An 18,062-nucleotide genomic window follows, 5' to 3' on the forward strand; every position below is an offset into this window, starting at 1 on the left:
TTTGTCATGATGTATGGTATCATATTTTATTTAAGTGTTATAGTTAATTTTTAAAAGCCATTTGAGGTGCATTTACTTGGTATTGTGATAATAGTACAAAAGTAAAAAAAAAACAAAAAACAGGGCTCTGAAGTTACTTGGTGTATAATGTGTCTGATATACTGTTTTTAAAATTTATTTTCACAGTAATTCCATTTTATTGCATTATGGGTTCACACTCATAAGATCAAAATCATCAAGGACAATACAATATTTTTAGATTGTCATATTTACTGTTTCATATAAGAAAAATAATAATGCGTAGAAAAATATAAAATCTATACATTTTTTTGATTACAGACAGTGCGTCGTTTCTTGCTTGCCCATGCCTAAACAGATTTTATCATGCAGATGATTTATCATGCCGCCTTCAGTTTGTAAACTGTGGAGATCTCAGATTAATATATTGTATTAAAATGATTGGTTATACTTTATTTTAAGGTGTCTGTGTTACACTGTAATTATACTGTACATTTAAGTACTGAGTACTACATGTATTTACTATAGAGTTAGGTTTAGGGTTAGTTGCATGTAATTATCCACAATTTATAGTTATTAATATAGTTACTACATGTAACATATGTAACAATGACACTGTAAAATAAAGTGTTACCAAATGATCTTTGACATGCAGTTCCACTCACTACATGGTTGCTTTATGACATTTAAGCAAATGTTAAGCATTACAATCAGTGCTATATATTAAGTTGTTTAACTATTTAATTCACTGTTTTTTTGAAAGATTATTTCCAAAGTCTGAGCTCTCACTCTTTTCAACCTCAGATGGAAGCTCTTCTGATGAGGAACTTTGGTCATTATTTGTGTTTTGCGCATTAGTGGCCCTTGAGACGTCTTCTGGTTTCGCTTGCTGTTCAGAACCAGCACCAGTACATGCAGTTTCTTTTCCAAAGTTGAAGCGTTTTCCTGGGTTGAAGGACTTGCTGGGAGACTGTGATTTCTCATGGCTCCCATGTGTACCTGCAGGCGCAACTGCTGCGGCGGCTTCCTTTTTTAACTCTTGGGACTTGAGGAACTTCAGAAAACCTGGAAGTTTGGCCTCACCACTTGTGGGAGAAGTGGTAGAGGTGAATTTACTCTGAAGTGGGATTATCTGTTTGAGTTTCATTACGTTATTGTTGCCTAAAAGGGAGCTGGGCCTCTTGAGTTTATCTCCTCCGGAGCTGAACTTGGCCCCTGGGGTTTTTTCATGGTGATGGTCCTCACCCCCACTGAGATCAGACTTGTCTTGCTCACTGTCTTGTCGTGCCAATTCCTCTGCCATTTTGTGATGTTCCTCTTCTTCTTCAGACTTCCTCCGCTGCTGCTGTTGGTGCTGCTGTGCGAGGCGTTCATGTTTCTGACACACAAACAACACATTTTCAAAAGACAATCACAAAGTTCATTTAACTCACCAAATCGAGAAATGACTTGTATTAGTCATAACATGATAATAATTAATGACTTATCAGTATCAGCTAAACAAATTTTATATCTGTACATTAAAAAACTTTGTTATTGTTAGTTTATGCTCATAATGTGCTGTGCTACCTTGAGAGCTTCTCTCCGCTGGTATTCAAGTTTGGCCATCTCATCTGCCACCCAGTTTGGAATATCAGGAATTGCAACATGAATTACATATTTGAGCAGAATGGCAAAGTGCTGAAAACCATATAAGAAAGAGTTACATTCAATTTACTACACTTAATACTCTTATTATTATTACATTTATCAGAACTGGCAGTAAAGACATTTACAATGCTAGCAAAGATTTCTATTTCAAATAAATGCTGTTCTTTTGAACTTTCCATGAAAAAAAAATCTCAGTTTTTAGACTAATATTAAGCAGCTCAACTGTTTTTAATCGATAATAATAAGAAATGTTTCTTAAGCAGCAAATCAGTGTATTAAAATGATTTCTGAAAGATCATGTGACACTGAAGACTGGAGTAATGATGCTGAAAATTCAGCTTTGCTCTAACAGCAATAAATTACATTTCAAAATATATTAAATTAGAAGTCAGTTATATTTAATTGTAATTGTCACGGGTGCACAAGAACAAGATGTAACAGATCCAAGTGCAGCATAAGTATTTATTGGGGAGTCCAGAAACGTAATCCAAGGCAGGCAAGAGGTCAAAATCCAGGTAATCAGTCCACAAAACAACAAGCCAGAGATATAAACAGTGCACGTAACAAATACAACGAACCACAACCAGGGACAGACACAACTGAGATTAAATAGACAAACACTAATTAACAAACACAAAACAGCTGGGTGCAATGATGAATGGTAATTAGTCCAGGGAGTGTATATGGGAAATGTAGTTCATGAAATGAGTGAAACAATGAGTCCGGGAAGGAGTGCCCTCTAGAGGCTGAAGGCACTCTCACAGGTGATCGTGACATTACCCCCCCTCAAAGGAGCGGCTACCAGACGCTCCACCAGACAAAAAACAAAAACACAAAAAAAAAAAAAAAAAACTCAGGAGGGAGGTGGACAGGAGGAGGATCAGGGGGAGGGATGGTGGGCCAGATCCAGGGTCCCCAACTGATAGCCAGGGTGGTGCTGGAGGAACTGACCAGGCTGGTTCCAGCGGTTCTAGAGTCCTGGCTGGGTGCCAGGGTGGTGCTGGAGGAACTGACCAGGCTGGTGCCAGCGCCTCTGGAATCCTGGCTGAGTGCCAGGGCGGTGCTGGCGGAACTGACCAGGCGGGTTCCAACGGTTCCAACGGCCGGGGCAGTGGCAGCAGGGCAGGAAGCCTGGACGACGGTGGCAGGACAGACGGCTTGGTTGACGGCGGCAGGACAGAAGATCTGGGCGGTGGCGGCAGAGCAGAAGGCTTGGACGGCGGCAGGGCAGTAGGCCAAGGGTGCTTCATGGCCATATCAGAGAGAGCGGACAGCTCGGTGACGGCCTCCGTGGCCGTATCAGAGAGAGCGGACAGCTCGGTGACGGCCTCCGTGGCCGTATCAAGGGGAGCGGACAGCTCGGTAACGGTCTCCGTGGCCGTATCAGGGAGAGCGAAGGACTCAGGGACGGCAGCGGGCTCAGACTGGGGCTGCTCTGGGACGGCAGCGTGCCCAGGCTGGGGCTGCTCTGGGACGGCAGCGTGCTCAGGCTGGGGCTGCTCTGGGAGGCAGCGTGCTCAGCTGGGGCTGCTCTGGGACGGCAGCGTCTCTGTAGTAGACTCACTGGCTGGAGCGGGCTCTGTAGTAGACTCACTGGCTGGAGCGGGCTCTGTAGTAGACTCACTGGCTGGAGCGGGCTCTGTAGTAGACTCACTGGCTGGAGCGGGCTCTGGAGTGGACTCACTGGCTGGAGCGGGCTCTGTAGTGGACTCACTGGCTGGAGCGGGCTCAGTAGTAGAGCCACTAGCTGGAGCGGGCTCAGTAGTAGAGCCACTGGCTGGAGCGGGCTCAGTAGTAGAGCCACTGGCTGGAGCGGACTCACTGGCTGGAGCGGACTCACTGCTGGAGCGGACTCACTGGCTGGAGCGGACTCACTGGCTGGAGCGGGCTCTGGAGTGGACTCACTGACTGGAGCGGGCTCTGGAGTGGACTCACTGACTGGAGCGGGCTCTGGAGTGGACTCACTGACTGGAGCGGGCTCACTGGCTGGAGCGGGCTCTGGAGTGGACTCACTGGCTGGAGCGGACTCACTGACTGAAGCGGGCTCTGGAATGGACTCACTGACTGAAGCGGGCTCTGGAGTGGACTCACTGGCTGGAGCGGACTCACTGGCTGGAGCGGGCTCTGGAGTGGACTCACTGGCTGGAGCGGACTCACTGACTGAAGCGGGCTCAATGGACTCACTGACTGAAGCGGGCTCTGGAGTGGACTCACTGACTGAAGCGGGCTCTGGAGTGGACTCACTGGCTGGAGTGGACTCACTGGCTGGAGTGGACTCACTGGCTGGAGTGGACTCACTGGCTGGAGTGGACTCACTGGCTGGAGTGGACTCACTGGCTGGAGTGGACTCACTGGCTGGAGTGGACTCACTGGCTGGAGTGGACTCACTGGCTGGGTGGACTCACTGGCTGGAGTGGACTCACTGGCTGGAGTGGACTCACTGGCTGGAGTGGACTCACTGGCTGGAGTGGACTCACTGGCTGGAGTGGACTCACTGGCTGGAGTGGACTCACTGGCTGGAGTGGACTCACTGGCTGGAGTGGACTCACTGGCTGAAGCGGGCTCGGGCTGTTCTGAGTGCATCCTCCAGGCACGCAAGACAGCCAAAATATAAAAAGAAGACAGCCCTCCTGGCCATCACGGGACTGACAGGGAGAGCATGCGAGACTGGAGTGGACTCACTGGCTGGAGTGGACTCACTGGCTGGAGTGGACTCACTGGCTGGAGTGGACTCACTGGCTGGAGTGGACTCACTGGCTGGAGTGGACTCACTGGCTGGAGTGGACTCACTGGCTGGAGTGGACTCACTGGCTGGAGTGGACTCACTGGCTGGAGTGGACTCACTGGCTGGAGTGGACTCACTGGCTGGAGTGGACTCACTGGCTGGAGTGGACTCACTGGCTGGAGTGGACTCACTGGCTGGAGTGGACTCACTGGCTGGAGTGGACTCACTGGCTGGCGGGCTCGGGCTGTTCTGAGCATCCTCCAGGGCAAGACAGCCAAAATATAAAAAGTGAAGACAGCCCTGGAGTGGACTCACTGGCTGGAGCGGGCTCTGGAGTGGACTCACTGGCTGGAGCGGGCTCTGGAGTGGACTCACTGGCTGGAGCGGGCTCTGGAGTGGACTCACTGGCTGGAGCGGGCTCTGGAGTGGACTCACTGGCTGGAGCGGGCTCTGGAGTGGACTCACTGGCTGGAGCGGGCTCTGGAGTGGACTCACTGGCTGGAGCGGGCTCTGGAGTGGACTCACTGGCTGGAGCGGGCTCTGGAGTGGACTCACTGGCTGGAGCGGGCTCTGGAGTGGACTCACTGGCTGGAGCGGGCTCTGGAGTGGACTCACTGGCTGGAGCGGGCTCTGGAGTGGACTCACTGGCTGGAGCGGGCTCTGGAGTGGACTCACTGGCTGGAGCGGGCTCTGGAGTGGACTCACTGGCTGGAGCGGGCTCTGGAGTGGACTCACTGGCTGGAGCGGGCTCTGGAGTGGACTCACTGGCTGGAGCGGGCTCTGGAGTGGACTCACTGGCTGGAGCGGGCTCTGGAGTGGACTCACTGGCTGGAACGGGCTCTGGAGTGGACTGTGGAAGCGGAGACTCAGTGCCAACCTCCTCTGAGGCCTCTGAAGCGGATTCACGGGCTGGGACGCACTCATGGACTGGAGCAGGCCTTGGAAAGGACACACGGGCTGGAGCGGGCACACGGGCTGGAGCGGGTGCTGGAGGTAGTCGAAGCGGCCCATTCCCACGCAGATGCAGGTAATTGGAGAAATTCCAAAAGTTTAACCCCCTTACCAGCTCCATCTCCCACTGCGGCAGAGGTCTATCCAGACAGTTATTAATAGTGTCTTTGAGGACCGTATCAGAGAGACCATACCCCTCCGCCCGTGACCAGAACTTCTGGACGAATGCCCGCACTCCCATTCTCCTCTGGCGGAGAGTCGCCAAAAGGGCCTGAGCCTCCTCAGCCCCCACTGATGACCGGAGTCTCCTGCTGCTGGATCCTTGCATAGTGGTGGTTCGTTCTGTCACGGGTGCACAAGAACAAGATGTAACAGATCCAAGTGCAGCATAAGTATTTATTGGGGAGTCCAGAAACGTAATCCAAGGCAGGCAAGAGGTCAAAATCCAGGTAATCAGTCCACAAAACAACAAGCCAGAGATATAAACAGTGCACGTAACAAATACAACGAACCACAACCAGGGACAGACACAACTGAGATTAAATAGACAAACACTAATTAACAAACACAAAACAGCTGGGTGCAATGATGAATGGTAATTAGTCCAGGGAGTGTATATGGGAAATGTAGTTCATGAAATGAGTGAAACAATGAGTCCGGGAAGGAGTGCCCTCTAGAGGCTGAAGGCACTCTCACAGGTGATCGTGACAGTAATAGTATTTCACATTATTACTGTTTTTTTTTAAATGTATTTTTATCAAATAAATGCTGCTTTGATTCGTATTTTTAAAATTCTTTCAAAATACTTTTCTCAATTTTTGTAAAAATTTGTTTTGCTATTTAAAGCGGCAGTCCATCAGTATTGCCTCTTTGACGCCATCTCTGTTTGAAACCTGCAATTGCTTGCGGAATTATCATCTTTAAGTGGGTTGTGCCTCAGCGTGGATGAATCTAATGTTTGCTGTCAGTCATCGCACCGGTGTGGATACTATACTTCGGAATCACAGATTGTAGTCTTGAAGTATGACTAAAATAAGAATTTTCACCAGAAAACGTCATCTGAACTAATAAGTAACGTCTGCCACTTTTGTTCTGACCAACTGAGGAAAAAAAGCATTACAATAAATGGTGATTAAATCTAACTAGCTTGGATCATGTCAAACCGTGCAAATTATTATTATTGTTATACTTTGTTCTCAAATTGTTAAAGGTGCCCTAGAATTAAAAATTGAATTTATCTTGGAATAGTTAAATAACAAGAGTTCAGTACATGGAAATGACATACAGTGAGTCTCAAACACCATTGTTTCCTCCTTCTTATATAAATCTCATTTGTTTAAAAGACCTCCGAAGAACAGGCAAATCTCAACATAACACCGACTGTTACGTAACAGTCGGGATTATTAATATGTATTTGCATATGCCAGCCCATGTTCAAGACATTACACAAGGGCAGCCAGTATTAACGTCTGGATCTGTGCACAGCTGAATCATCAGACTAGGTAACAAAGCAAGAACAATAGCGAAAAATGGCAGATGGAGCAATAATAACTGACATAATCCATGATGTCATGATATTTGTAAATTGTCTTTATAAATGTTTCATTAGCATGTTGCTAATGTACTGTTAAATGTGGTTAAAGTTACCATTGTTTCTTACTGTATTCACAGAGACAAGAGCCGTCGTTATTTTCATTATTAAACACTTGCAGTCTGTATAATTCATAAACACAACTTCATTCTTTATAAATCTTTCCAACAGTGTAGCATTAGCCGTTAGCCACGGAGCACAGCCTCAAACTCATTCAGAATCAAATGTAAACATCCAAATAAATACTATACTCACATAACCCGATGTATGCATGCAGCATGCATGACGAACACTTTGTAAAGATCCATTTTGAGGGTTATATTAGCTGTGTGAACTTTGTTTATGCAATGATAGAGTCTAGAGCTCGGGAGGGGGCGGAGAGCACGTGATTTAAAGGGGAAGCAGCCTGAATCGGCGCATTTCTAATTATGCCCAAAAATAGGCAGTTAACAAAATGAATTAAAAAAAATCTATGGGGTATTTTGAGCTGGAACTTCACAGACACATTCAGGGGGATACCTTAGACCAGGGGTAGCGCCAGCAGATTTTGCCGGGGCTTCAGCCCCGAATGTTTTGAGTCAAGCCCCGAATGTAATGACTGTCACTGAGCAAATATGAAACTGGACAATAGCCTATGTAAACCCCCAAAATCATAAGTTGCTTTATTTCATTGCACTTTGGCTTTGCATATACTGCATACAGCCTGTAAAAATAGACCTTAAAAATAATCTAGCCTATTGAATACATTTCTTTGCTGTCGGTAGCCTATGGGCTACTCCGTTTCTTCCTCTCTGTTGAATATGCAGCAGGTAGCTAGCACAGTCAACCGCAAGAGTGCGAGACAGTCAGCGAGCAGGAATTTCAGGTTTGAGGTTTCTTAACAGAGCTCTCAAAATATATTTTTTCTAAACATATCTCTCCATTAAAATACGTTAGCAGTTCAATACCGCTTTTCTACAGTATCCGACCATCCACCGGCGGCGCTTTCTCTCTCTCGCACATTTGCGCACGCGATCAGCTGGTGATCTGGTGATCAAGATAAAAGCTCAAGGATTTATCTTTTAAAAAGAAATGAGTACAAAAGTATTGTAAAAAAAAAATATGTTTGAACCCTTTTTAATGTCCAGGTACAAGTCAATGCTGTTTCTTTGTTCAATTTGCACACTGTACATGGGTTGAAGCTCTTAATTTTGAGTTTCCAGAGTGCACCAGATTGATGCATTTAACCTTAAAATGTACAAAATTTTCTTCCGGGGGGGCATGCTCCCGGACCCCCCTAGAGCTGGTACATCCAACAAAGTTTTACAAATTACAGTGTCAAATAAGGTACATTTTCTGAACAAGAATACGACAACAAAAGCTCCTTTCATGTCAGTAAAGCTGTTAATAGAAAATTAAAATGTCTTTGGACAAATATAGATTTGGGCTAAGCCCTGAATGTTTACAATGTCTGGCTCCGCCCCTGCCTTAGACTTATATTACATCTTGTAAAAAAAACGTTTGATGGCACCTTTAATATTAACAACATCAGCTTTGAGTGACTATGTGTATTTAGTATGGATTAGCTTGACCTGTATATTTCAATTTCTGCACAGTCTAATCTCTAACGTTAATTTGTCATACCATACAATCCGCCATCAAAATGATAAGTTTAATTATTGCAGCTGCTGTGAGAAAAGGCTATAAATGATCCACCTCACATTCGATATAGCCTACTAGCTGGGACTCCTTCTTTATGTAAATAGATGTGACGCAATGACGCAAAGACAGACGGTGACATGCTCGAATTTCCCGCGAAAACCCACTAGTACCACCCAAATTATAAAACATTATTACAAGCATACCATTATAAATCGTGCTAAGGTAAGGAGACAGTTTTGAACACTGGCTATTTATATACTTGCTCAAAAATTGATTTTGCAATAATTTTTAACCAAAAAAAAGTTACGGACAGCAGCTTTAAAGATATTACTTTTGCCTTACCTCTAATACTACAACAGAGATGATGGCTGCCTCAGGGCTCATCCAGGGGAAGAGTCGTTGCAGCTGTCCACACTGACCAATAAGGTAACAGTTCACAATTATTGCAATCAAACCCATTGCCTCCATTGCGGTCTGTTCAAATTTTAATAACAAACAAAATTGAAAGAACACAAAGATGTTAAATCAAGAAATACGATCTGCTATGAATTATTTATTAAGCAATTATTCTGAATAGATATCCTCACCTGCCATTGTCCAATGTTTTCAACCCTTTGCCCAAAGGGTCTCTGGAGGCCTGTGCAAAGTTTTAAGGCATCACTTCGGATCTCTACAATGTTGTTTATGAGGGCACACATGGCTGCAAGAGGAAATGCAGAAGAGAAGAGCACGACGTAGCCAAACTGTATGAACATCTCCTGGTAATCTTGGAGCGTATCCTGCAAGTCAAAATAAAATTGTCTTGTTTTTTATATAATTTGTAAAAATATCATGATTGGGTTCAGAAAGTAGCAAAAATAGTATTTGTAAACTTGTATTATTAACAATAGCATCAGCTGACTGATGATCAAGGTGGACAGGCACAGACCTCATAAACTAGCATGCAACTTTCAACTTCCGGTTGGGTCAAAACAGTAGATTCAGTCTCCTCTGGAGGGTCCATCCAGGACATTTTCTTTTCCGGACTGCTGTTGTCCCGAGCAGATTTCGTCTTTCTTCTCTGGGGTCCTAGTGGTTTACTCACAGAATCATCCATTTCTCTGTCATCATCATCATCGTCATCATCACGTATATCAAATATTAAGGATGGATCCATTCCTTCCTCCACAAGGGTAGGACTGCCATCGTCCTGTAAGCTGGCCTGTGTTGGTGCTTCCACAACCTTGTCTTTGTATTCCACCTTCTCGGTGAAGCTGACCTTCCTTTGCTTCAGACCAGCATCATCATCCCCTTCCTCGGTTTTGGGAACTCTGTAGCTGGCAATTAAACTCCTCCTCTCTCTCTTCTCTGATTGCTCTGGAGACGTGCCAGTTTTATTCATGTCCAAACTGGCTTGGCAAGTCAGTCGTATCCTTTGCACTATCAAATGACTATAGTTCAGGAGCATGGTTTGAATTAAGTCCCATAATGTCCTCAAAGCACCTAATTTATGGTGCTCATAGAGATATGGCTGTAGCACTTCTTTGATATTTTGTAGAAACTGGCGGAAGATCAATAATGTAGCCAGCATCTGTAAATTAAAAGTCATTTTTTTTTTGTATATGGTGCAGAATCAATTATTCATGGCACTTTGATGCTTAAATATTATTCTGTCGTCTATGTGTTACCTCTTTTAACCGCTCCATGTCTTTGAGATAAAATCCAATGTAGAAAAGGCTGAGGTAAGAATTTATGAACTGAAACTTTAAAATGCAGAACATTATATTTAACCATTACAGACACATACAACACTTCATAAATTTATCACACAGTTTTTACAATAGTCTGGTACAATAATAAATGGATAAATATATGAAATAAAGAGTTAAACTTACAAAAACAGTCTTGAGTATGAGATTATTGTCATAAGTGCTTTGAAGTCTGTAATTTTCTGTTAAAATAGAAAAATGAATAAACAGGCGTTACTAAAAACAACAAAACAATAATGCACAAACAAGCAGTGAAATAACCAAGAATGCAAGTTTGCTGCTAATTTAATAGCCCAATTTATGTTTCGGGCTAAATTCAGTTGCACATATATCCAAATGTGCAATCAATTTTGTATATGCATATATGTTGTGAGTTTATTTAAGTCTTACCCATATCATTGAGCCAGAGAGCTATTTTCTTGTACACTTCATCACAGACAGTAACAGTTATAGCCAAAAGAATTTTGGGAATAAATCTACATATGCTTGGCAACTCTTTTGTTTCCATGACAAATTCCTGTAAAAGACATGAAATCATGAATCCTAAATATCTAGGGACAATTGCATAACTAATATATTTGAAACTTAGATGCAGAAGTTTGAAATAACCTGTTGTTGTAAGTTTTGTAACAAATTTGAGAGTCCTTACTTGAAGTTCCAGGCAGATAAACATGGCCAAGCAGACGAAGCAGAGACAGAGGATGCAGATGGGAAAGCTGACCAACCAGCGGAACATTCTCCTCTTCCAGGGTGGGTAGAAAAACTCCTCACAGCCTGTCACTGGACTGCGACGCTTAATTCCCTGATATACATGTTGCAAAAGAGTCAAAAATTACAGTTCAATTCAGGGATTGATTTAAACACTGGTGGGAAACCAACATATAATGGTCAAATTCTCAACTACAATCCTGAAAAAACATTCTAATCCGTCTAATTTGTCCACTTTCAACCACATCTGTCCTGATTTCTTTGAGAGTAAAGTCTATGGGCGGGTAAATGTATGGGCCTTTTTAGATCTTTCGATCTAATGGTTGAAATAAGCTCAAGCGATTTACATATGAACGTGCCTGGAGATTACGGAAAAACATACGGAGAGCAGCAGCCTTCTTTTCTGCTCTGACAGCTGCAAGACCACGCCGATTGCGGTGAGTATGTGTTAGAAATCAGGAATGGTGAGAGAACATTGTGCTTGGTAAATTTTTCGTCTTAAAACCAAACTTGGGTATTCAGCTGACAAAGTATAAAATCTGTCTGGCTAGTGCTCTTCCCTAATAATTTAGTCAGTAAGCGGAGAGTAGACGGTCTTTTGATGAAAGCAATCCGGTCGAATGCATTCGACTACCACTGGAAGAGGTTGAAAGTAGACAAGCTCAAAATGTTTTAGACCCCGTTTACACCCGTGTTTAGCATTGTCCATTTGTGATCCGATCGACCAAAACGCATCTTAATACCAGGTGTAAACAGCCAATGACTTTCACCTCCTGTTATCATACATTTTGTATCTAATAATATAAGGTCATGTAAAAATTATGTCAGAATACTCGAAACTGCGGACGGGGTTCCTCTAGTGACTCTGTAGGGGTGTCCAGCGTTCCCCACTTGTATGCCAATTCTGCTTCCCGCCGCTTCCATCTCTCCAGGAACAGTGTTGCCCACACCACATTGAAAATGGCAAATACCACACAGCAGATATCCTGACTTGTCTGCATATCAAAAAACTGTTGGTTATAAAAACCATGCACCATTATCAAATGAAAATGATCATTTTTATACTTCCATTATAAAAGTGTAGGACTCTGATATTAAGGAAAATAACCTGCCTGATCAGACTCAGCAAAGATCCAGAGCAGAAAGCCAATCACTGCTGGATACAGCATAGAGTTGGTGTAAAAGCCCAACCATGCAAAGTACATGGCAATCTTCACGCCAAAATAATCACACACATCATCTGTCAGGAACAGGACAACCAAACGATCAGCATTTGAATAAGCCATTTTTACAATATACAATAAGAATGAAAGTCTGTCACATTTGCCTATTATTAGAATAAAATAGGTCTACCTATTTTGTTACCCCCAGGATAAAAGGCCCTGTTGATTTTATTTTTCCCCAAAACATGGTAAAGCCCGACTGTGACATTGTTAGATTATCACTAGGGTAAAAATACAAAATGCCTGAACTGCAATACAGTGAAATATGCCAAAACTAACATCATGTATTCACAATGAATCACACGTGGGCTCATTCTTAGCGATTTAATTACACATAACAAGACATGTAGTGACTGGTAGTTTTTATTCAGAATTCATACTGTAGCCCTTCATATTTGCTTAGAGCAAATCAGTCAGCACTGAAGAAAGTAGGCAGGTACATATGAGTTTGTTTGCCAAAGGAAGAGCCTTGGCCTGGAGGAATCTCTTTACACAAACACTGAAAAGCATTAGCCATCTCAGAACAACTAAAATTTAGTCGCCTTTTGTGCATGTTGGTGAAAAAAAAGGAGTTCTCACCTAGAGGTTGCCTCTCACAGACTGCCTGAACCCAGGAAGTCATCAACTGGTTCAGGATTCTCTGCTCATGAAGGGGAAACATTTGAAGAATCACTCCTCTGGCTATAAGCTCTGGTACTGCCAAGGACACACAACATTTTGATCATATTTGTGAAAAAACATGAATTTTTTAACCAAAACATTTTAAAAGTAAAGAAATGCTAAAATATCTACTGATTGGTTGACCCTCCAGGAAGTGAATATTATGAAGGGCATCGCCCTGTTTGGCCCGCAGATTATCCAACCAGTATTTGATAATACTCTGACGCTCCTAAAGAAATAACAGAGAAAAATGATCTCATAAGAAAACGTAACTATTTTACTAGATGGCGAATCCGTTTGAATTTGTACAATGTGATGTTTGCGGAAATGTATGATTTTTAGATAAAAAGTAAGCTTGAAGGTCCACCCAAAAACATACAAATGAGACTGTGTAAATTCATACGAATAAGCCACCAATTTGCCAAAATGTAAAACAGTTATGAGTTGCCAATATGAGAGTGTGTTGGGAGAACCTTTACAACATCAGACATTTAATGATTTCACATGAGAAAATTGTGTAAGACAGGAAATGGGAGATTAAAGGCAGACCTGTGATGTGAAGAAACACAGCTCACTCTCAATGTTTTCATAGATGTCATCCTCCTCACATGAAAACCTGCGAGTGCCGCCTCCATAGCGTGGCTTGACTGCCTTTTGCATCCCCATCTGTTCAGCTCCACGCAACAAGCTTCAGACAAAAAACAACAATGATTCTGCTGCTGTATTTATTTAGGACCGGTTGACCATCTGTCAAACGTTTCAAAGATTTAATATGGAAAAAACACAATACAATAACTGTGGCGAGGTACTTCTAGAGTCAAGTAGGTTGTCTACAGTCTCTTACTTCTCAAAGGTTGAGGCAATGAAGAATGCATAGGTGTGAGTGTATTTATGCTGTCGGATCTGGATCCTGATTTGTGGAATTCCCAATCGGATTTGGTTCAGTAACCATAACAGCGTATGGTCATCTGTGGTGTCTGTGGAGAAGATGATAACATGCTGAAATATGTTTATCAGTAGATCTAATAAAAATGCTGTTAAATTCACATTTTATTATCACTCTTCATATTTTAATTCAATGTAAAATAGATGTTATGCAAAATGCACATTTACATTCATATTATAAAAGGTAGCAAATATTACATACTATTTATGATGTAAAGCTGAAATTACTCTAAATCTGCATTATCGCAAAACTGAAAGATATAACCACAGCACCTGGGAATGTCATAAGAATATCACAGTTTTCAGCGGGTGCCATTGTGATGGTAGATTTATGCCCCATGAGGTACTGCCTGGCATGAAAGAGACGACCTCTGAGCAATTTCTCTGTTTGCAAGAGGAAAAAAGTTATTATTGTATATATATACAATAATACTACAAGAATATAATATATTCTATATACAACTTGGCTTGTTAGTGCATTTTACCAACAAGCCGAGACCAGTTTTTGTGTTTTGACCCATACAGTCAAACCAAAAATTATTGAGACATTTTTTATATTTGTGATATATTTTTACTAGTGGGTGCAGGACACTATAGTTCATTTATGTAAGTGAGGATAGGAAAATAAAGTAAACTGTGACATTTTATACCCAAAAATTCTTAGATAATTTTTTTCTGACACAGTTTAACTCTTGAGATCTTGTCATATTTTATTACAATTTTTTAAACTATAGTGAATAAACTGTAATAATGAATGAAATGTTCAATGTGTCTGAATAAAAATTATTCAGACACTAGTTATAATTTTTTATATATTTTTACTAGTGGGTGCAGGACACTATAGTTCATTTATGTAAGCGAGGATAGCAAAATAAAGTAAACTGTGACATTTTATACCCAAAAATTCTTCATACAGTGGACTACCAGTAAAACTGATAAAAAATTTGGGACCAAAAATTATTCAGACACTTTGACCTGACCATGTTATCTGACATAATTAAGATAATTTTTTTCTGACACAGTTTAACTCTGAGATCTTGTCATAGATTATTACCATTACCATTTAACTATAGTGAAAAATAGACCAAAAAAATATGACCACTGAAATGCCTGCACTCTGCACACACGATCACAAACCACTTCAGCTTTACATTTGAGTTATCAACCTATTGAGGTCAAACCAAACTGACGTTTGTACAGAGTCACATTCACAGAAACCAAGCCTCACTTTACACTTACACAAATCCTTAAAGCTCAGCATTATGCCCAGAAATCCGGTTAAATGGGAGGTTCTTATTTACCATAGCCAATACGTTAAATGCAGCTTTCCTTGTGTGTAAGCACTCATTTTAAGTTTAAGCAGTTCTTTGGAGGAAGTCCAAGTCCTTGTGTGACAGATGTCATCAATTTTGTGACCACTATGTCACAAACTCTGCTCTTTTTTAGTGACAGTTACTCGAGGTGTGAAGAAAATGAAAGTTTTAGCATTATTCACTTTGGCAGCCTATATAAAATTAAATTTCATGCCTGAGTTTGTTGAAGAATAAAAGAAAAACATACTATGGTGCTATTCTGTGATATTACCAAAAGCTTTCACCGCTAAAAACAGACAAGGACAGAAAGAACTAGACAAACAAAGGTAGTTCAGTCCAAGTGAAGTGTTCAGTATGCCATTTATAAATGGTAAATATCGTAGAATTTCATTAAACAGTGTTACATTATGAATATGCATTTCACTTGCTATAGCTCTAGTAGCTTTCAAAGCACCATTATAGATTCAAGTGACTGCATTCAAACATAATGAACGTGAAGGAATGATTTTGTTGAGCAGTTTTAAGCATAACATGCAGGATCAATGCACATATGATGGGGAATGATTTTGCCTGAAATATAAGGGGTCATTACAGTACAAATGTTTTGATGACATAATGGTAACAATTTGAATAAGCAGAACTGCAAATAATTTCATCAATATGTAGGAAATATTTATGTGTAGGCTATTAGGTGCTTATGTGCCAAACGCACAGGTGAAACGCCTATACCATTTAACACTTAGACAGTGTCAACAGCCGATAAGGAACAGGCAAATTATGTTTACTGGACAAATATCAGACCTTCAGATATGAACCTTTAGTTTTGTATCCTGCCCCAATAGCTATCAATCTTGTCATACGCTAGAAAGAAAACACAGCGACATTTTTGGTTTGAACTCACCTACGACAGCTGGATAACAACATGCATGAGAGGTAGCCTCTCTGAGTGTCACTCACTCACCTAATACCGCCGAGGACATCGTGTGAAATCTTCGCTTTGCTCTGCTTTATGAATACGTCAGCTGGGCTGATGCCGTCGTCGGCGCTGGTGCTGAAACTGCTCGGCCGGACCCAGCGAGGCTTCCCCAGCGGCGAGAACCTTTTTCCTGATGCAAACAGGTGCAGAAAGTCCATTGACCGCTGAATAAATCGTCAATCACATTCTGACACTGGTCATCCATGGCGCTATCAACACTCGGCGGATTTCCTCATCATTTGAGAAGAGCTGTTTCAGCTACCATTTATTCATACCCTATCTAGCCGCGTATCTCTGTTATTTCTCTGTAATTCTCTGTTTTGTTTCCCAGTAACTTGTTGTCAGTAAGTTGCTGTATGCGCCATCTGTCTCATATTGACTGGAAAATTACGCAACGAGATATGCATAATTCATACTGAAACGAACCAATCAGAGTGACTGCGCAAAGCGTTCGCGCACAAAGAGGTGGAAATTCAGTACAGGTATGACAAAAGACTGGAATTCATATCGATCTGAACATAGAAACACTTAACATATAGTCTTACTGAGGTTGTTTTGTGATTTGAGCTAGATTTCAGACAATGTTGATCACTTCTTTAAGGCTCTTTCCATTAAATGGAATGTTGTATGTCCCATATGAACTTTTAATGATTAACAATAAAAAGTTGACATTTTTACATGTTATTATAGGAATTTCTTATCAACACTTCAATAACAAATCTAGTAAATCCAATAACGTAGGCTATTTTATATTTATTTATTTTTATTTTTGTTCTTCATTAAGATGCCTTTTTACCCCATGGGTTACCGAATTCCCCTCCACGTTTTAATGAAAAAATGTATTTTTTTTATTTTTATTCTCTACATACCTTATTAGATTTTAGTGGATATAATATTTACGTTGTGTTACCATCATGGTTACCATCATAACTCCCCTTTATTAAAGTGTATTGCATAAATAATAAGAAGAAGAAAACAGAAACCTAAAACAACAAGGACAAATGTAATTCTATCTCATATTTTGCTACTTTTGTCAGTAGGGGGCGATCTTAAATCGTCAACCCTGTTACCATGATTTTGGTCATTAAACTGATTATTAAAATGGTGATATTTGTAGAAATACCAGCATTAAAATATCTCTTTAGTAACTTGTAGTGTCATGACATGAGCACAAGGCCAGTAATAACTATAATTAATAAAACTGTCACCCTGCTACATTTGTAAAGCCACAGCTTATAAAAACATTTGCCTGTTAACATTTTTAAATGTATTAACACTTATGATAAAATGTTTAAAATCTTAAAGAAATTTAGAGTGGGCACACAATTCATGGAATGACTTTCAAACTCACTGTCAGTTATACTCTAAAGGCTACATATAATTGGTTGATGACAAGCATATTCCTTTTTATTAGACTTTATTACTGAATGTTAAACTTACAGTGAAACACTATAGTTAATTTATGTAAGTGAGGATAACAAAATAAACTGTGACATATTATACCCAAAAATTCTTCATAAAGTGGACTACCAGTGAAATTGATAAAAAAAAAAAAAAGGGAACCAAAAATTATTCAGACACTTTGACCTGACCATGTTTTGCTTAAGTGTTATCTGACATAATTAAGATTATTTTTTTCTGACACAGTTTAACTCTGAGATCTTGTCATATTTTATTACCATTTTTTTTTTAAACTATAATGAACTGTATTAATGAATAAAATGTTCAAGGTCTCTGAATAAATTTTGGTTCGACTGTATAACTAAAGGACCTTTTCAGGGCCACTGCTGGTCAAATGGATGGATAAATAATCAGAATTCCCCTCCAAATGTTATGGAAGTTTAAAAGAAAAAAACTTCATTAGAGGTCAGGATTGAACTTTAAAGGTACACTGATGAATTCATGATGTACTC

General features: G+C 41.2%; 1 protein-coding gene across 3 annotated transcripts; it reads right to left on the bottom strand.

Moving 5' to 3' along the window:
• Positions 1 to 7: 7 nt before the first annotated feature.
• ano8a (anoctamin 8a) lies at positions 8 to 16,557 on the bottom strand. Of its 3 annotated transcripts, none has more exons than XM_048162210.1 (17): positions 16,135 to 16,557; positions 14,134 to 14,244; positions 13,760 to 13,892; positions 13,465 to 13,603; positions 13,048 to 13,144; positions 12,835 to 12,951; positions 12,145 to 12,272; positions 11,866 to 12,042; positions 10,974 to 11,126; positions 10,715 to 10,841; positions 10,451 to 10,506; positions 10,244 to 10,318; positions 9,505 to 10,146; positions 9,164 to 9,355; positions 8,919 to 8,990; positions 1,588 to 1,698; positions 8 to 1,396 (listed from the first exon to the last, which is right to left on the bottom strand). In XM_048162210.1, exons 1-17 carry the CDS (start codon positions 16,151 to 16,153, stop codon positions 764 to 766), a joined length of 2,982 nt encoding a protein of 993 aa, XP_048018167.1. In that variant the 5' UTR covers positions 16,154 to 16,557; the 3' UTR covers positions 8 to 763. The 3 variants fall into 3 exon arrangements, with proteins under 3 accessions (XP_048018167.1, XP_048018166.1, XP_048018165.1); XM_048162209.1 differs by having other exon boundaries at positions 8,919 to 9,050; positions 11,866 to 12,027; positions 16,135 to 16,556; XM_048162208.1 differs by having other exon boundaries at positions 8,919 to 9,050; positions 16,135 to 16,556.
• Between the last annotated feature and the right edge of the window lie 1,505 nt (positions 16,558 to 18,062).

The sequence above is a fragment of the Megalobrama amblycephala genome, linkage group LG17 (genome assembly GCF_018812025.1).
Source record: "Megalobrama amblycephala isolate DHTTF-2021 linkage group LG17, ASM1881202v1, whole genome shotgun sequence".
NCBI classification, from domain to species: Eukaryota; Metazoa; Chordata; class Actinopteri; order Cypriniformes; family Xenocyprididae; genus Megalobrama; species Megalobrama amblycephala.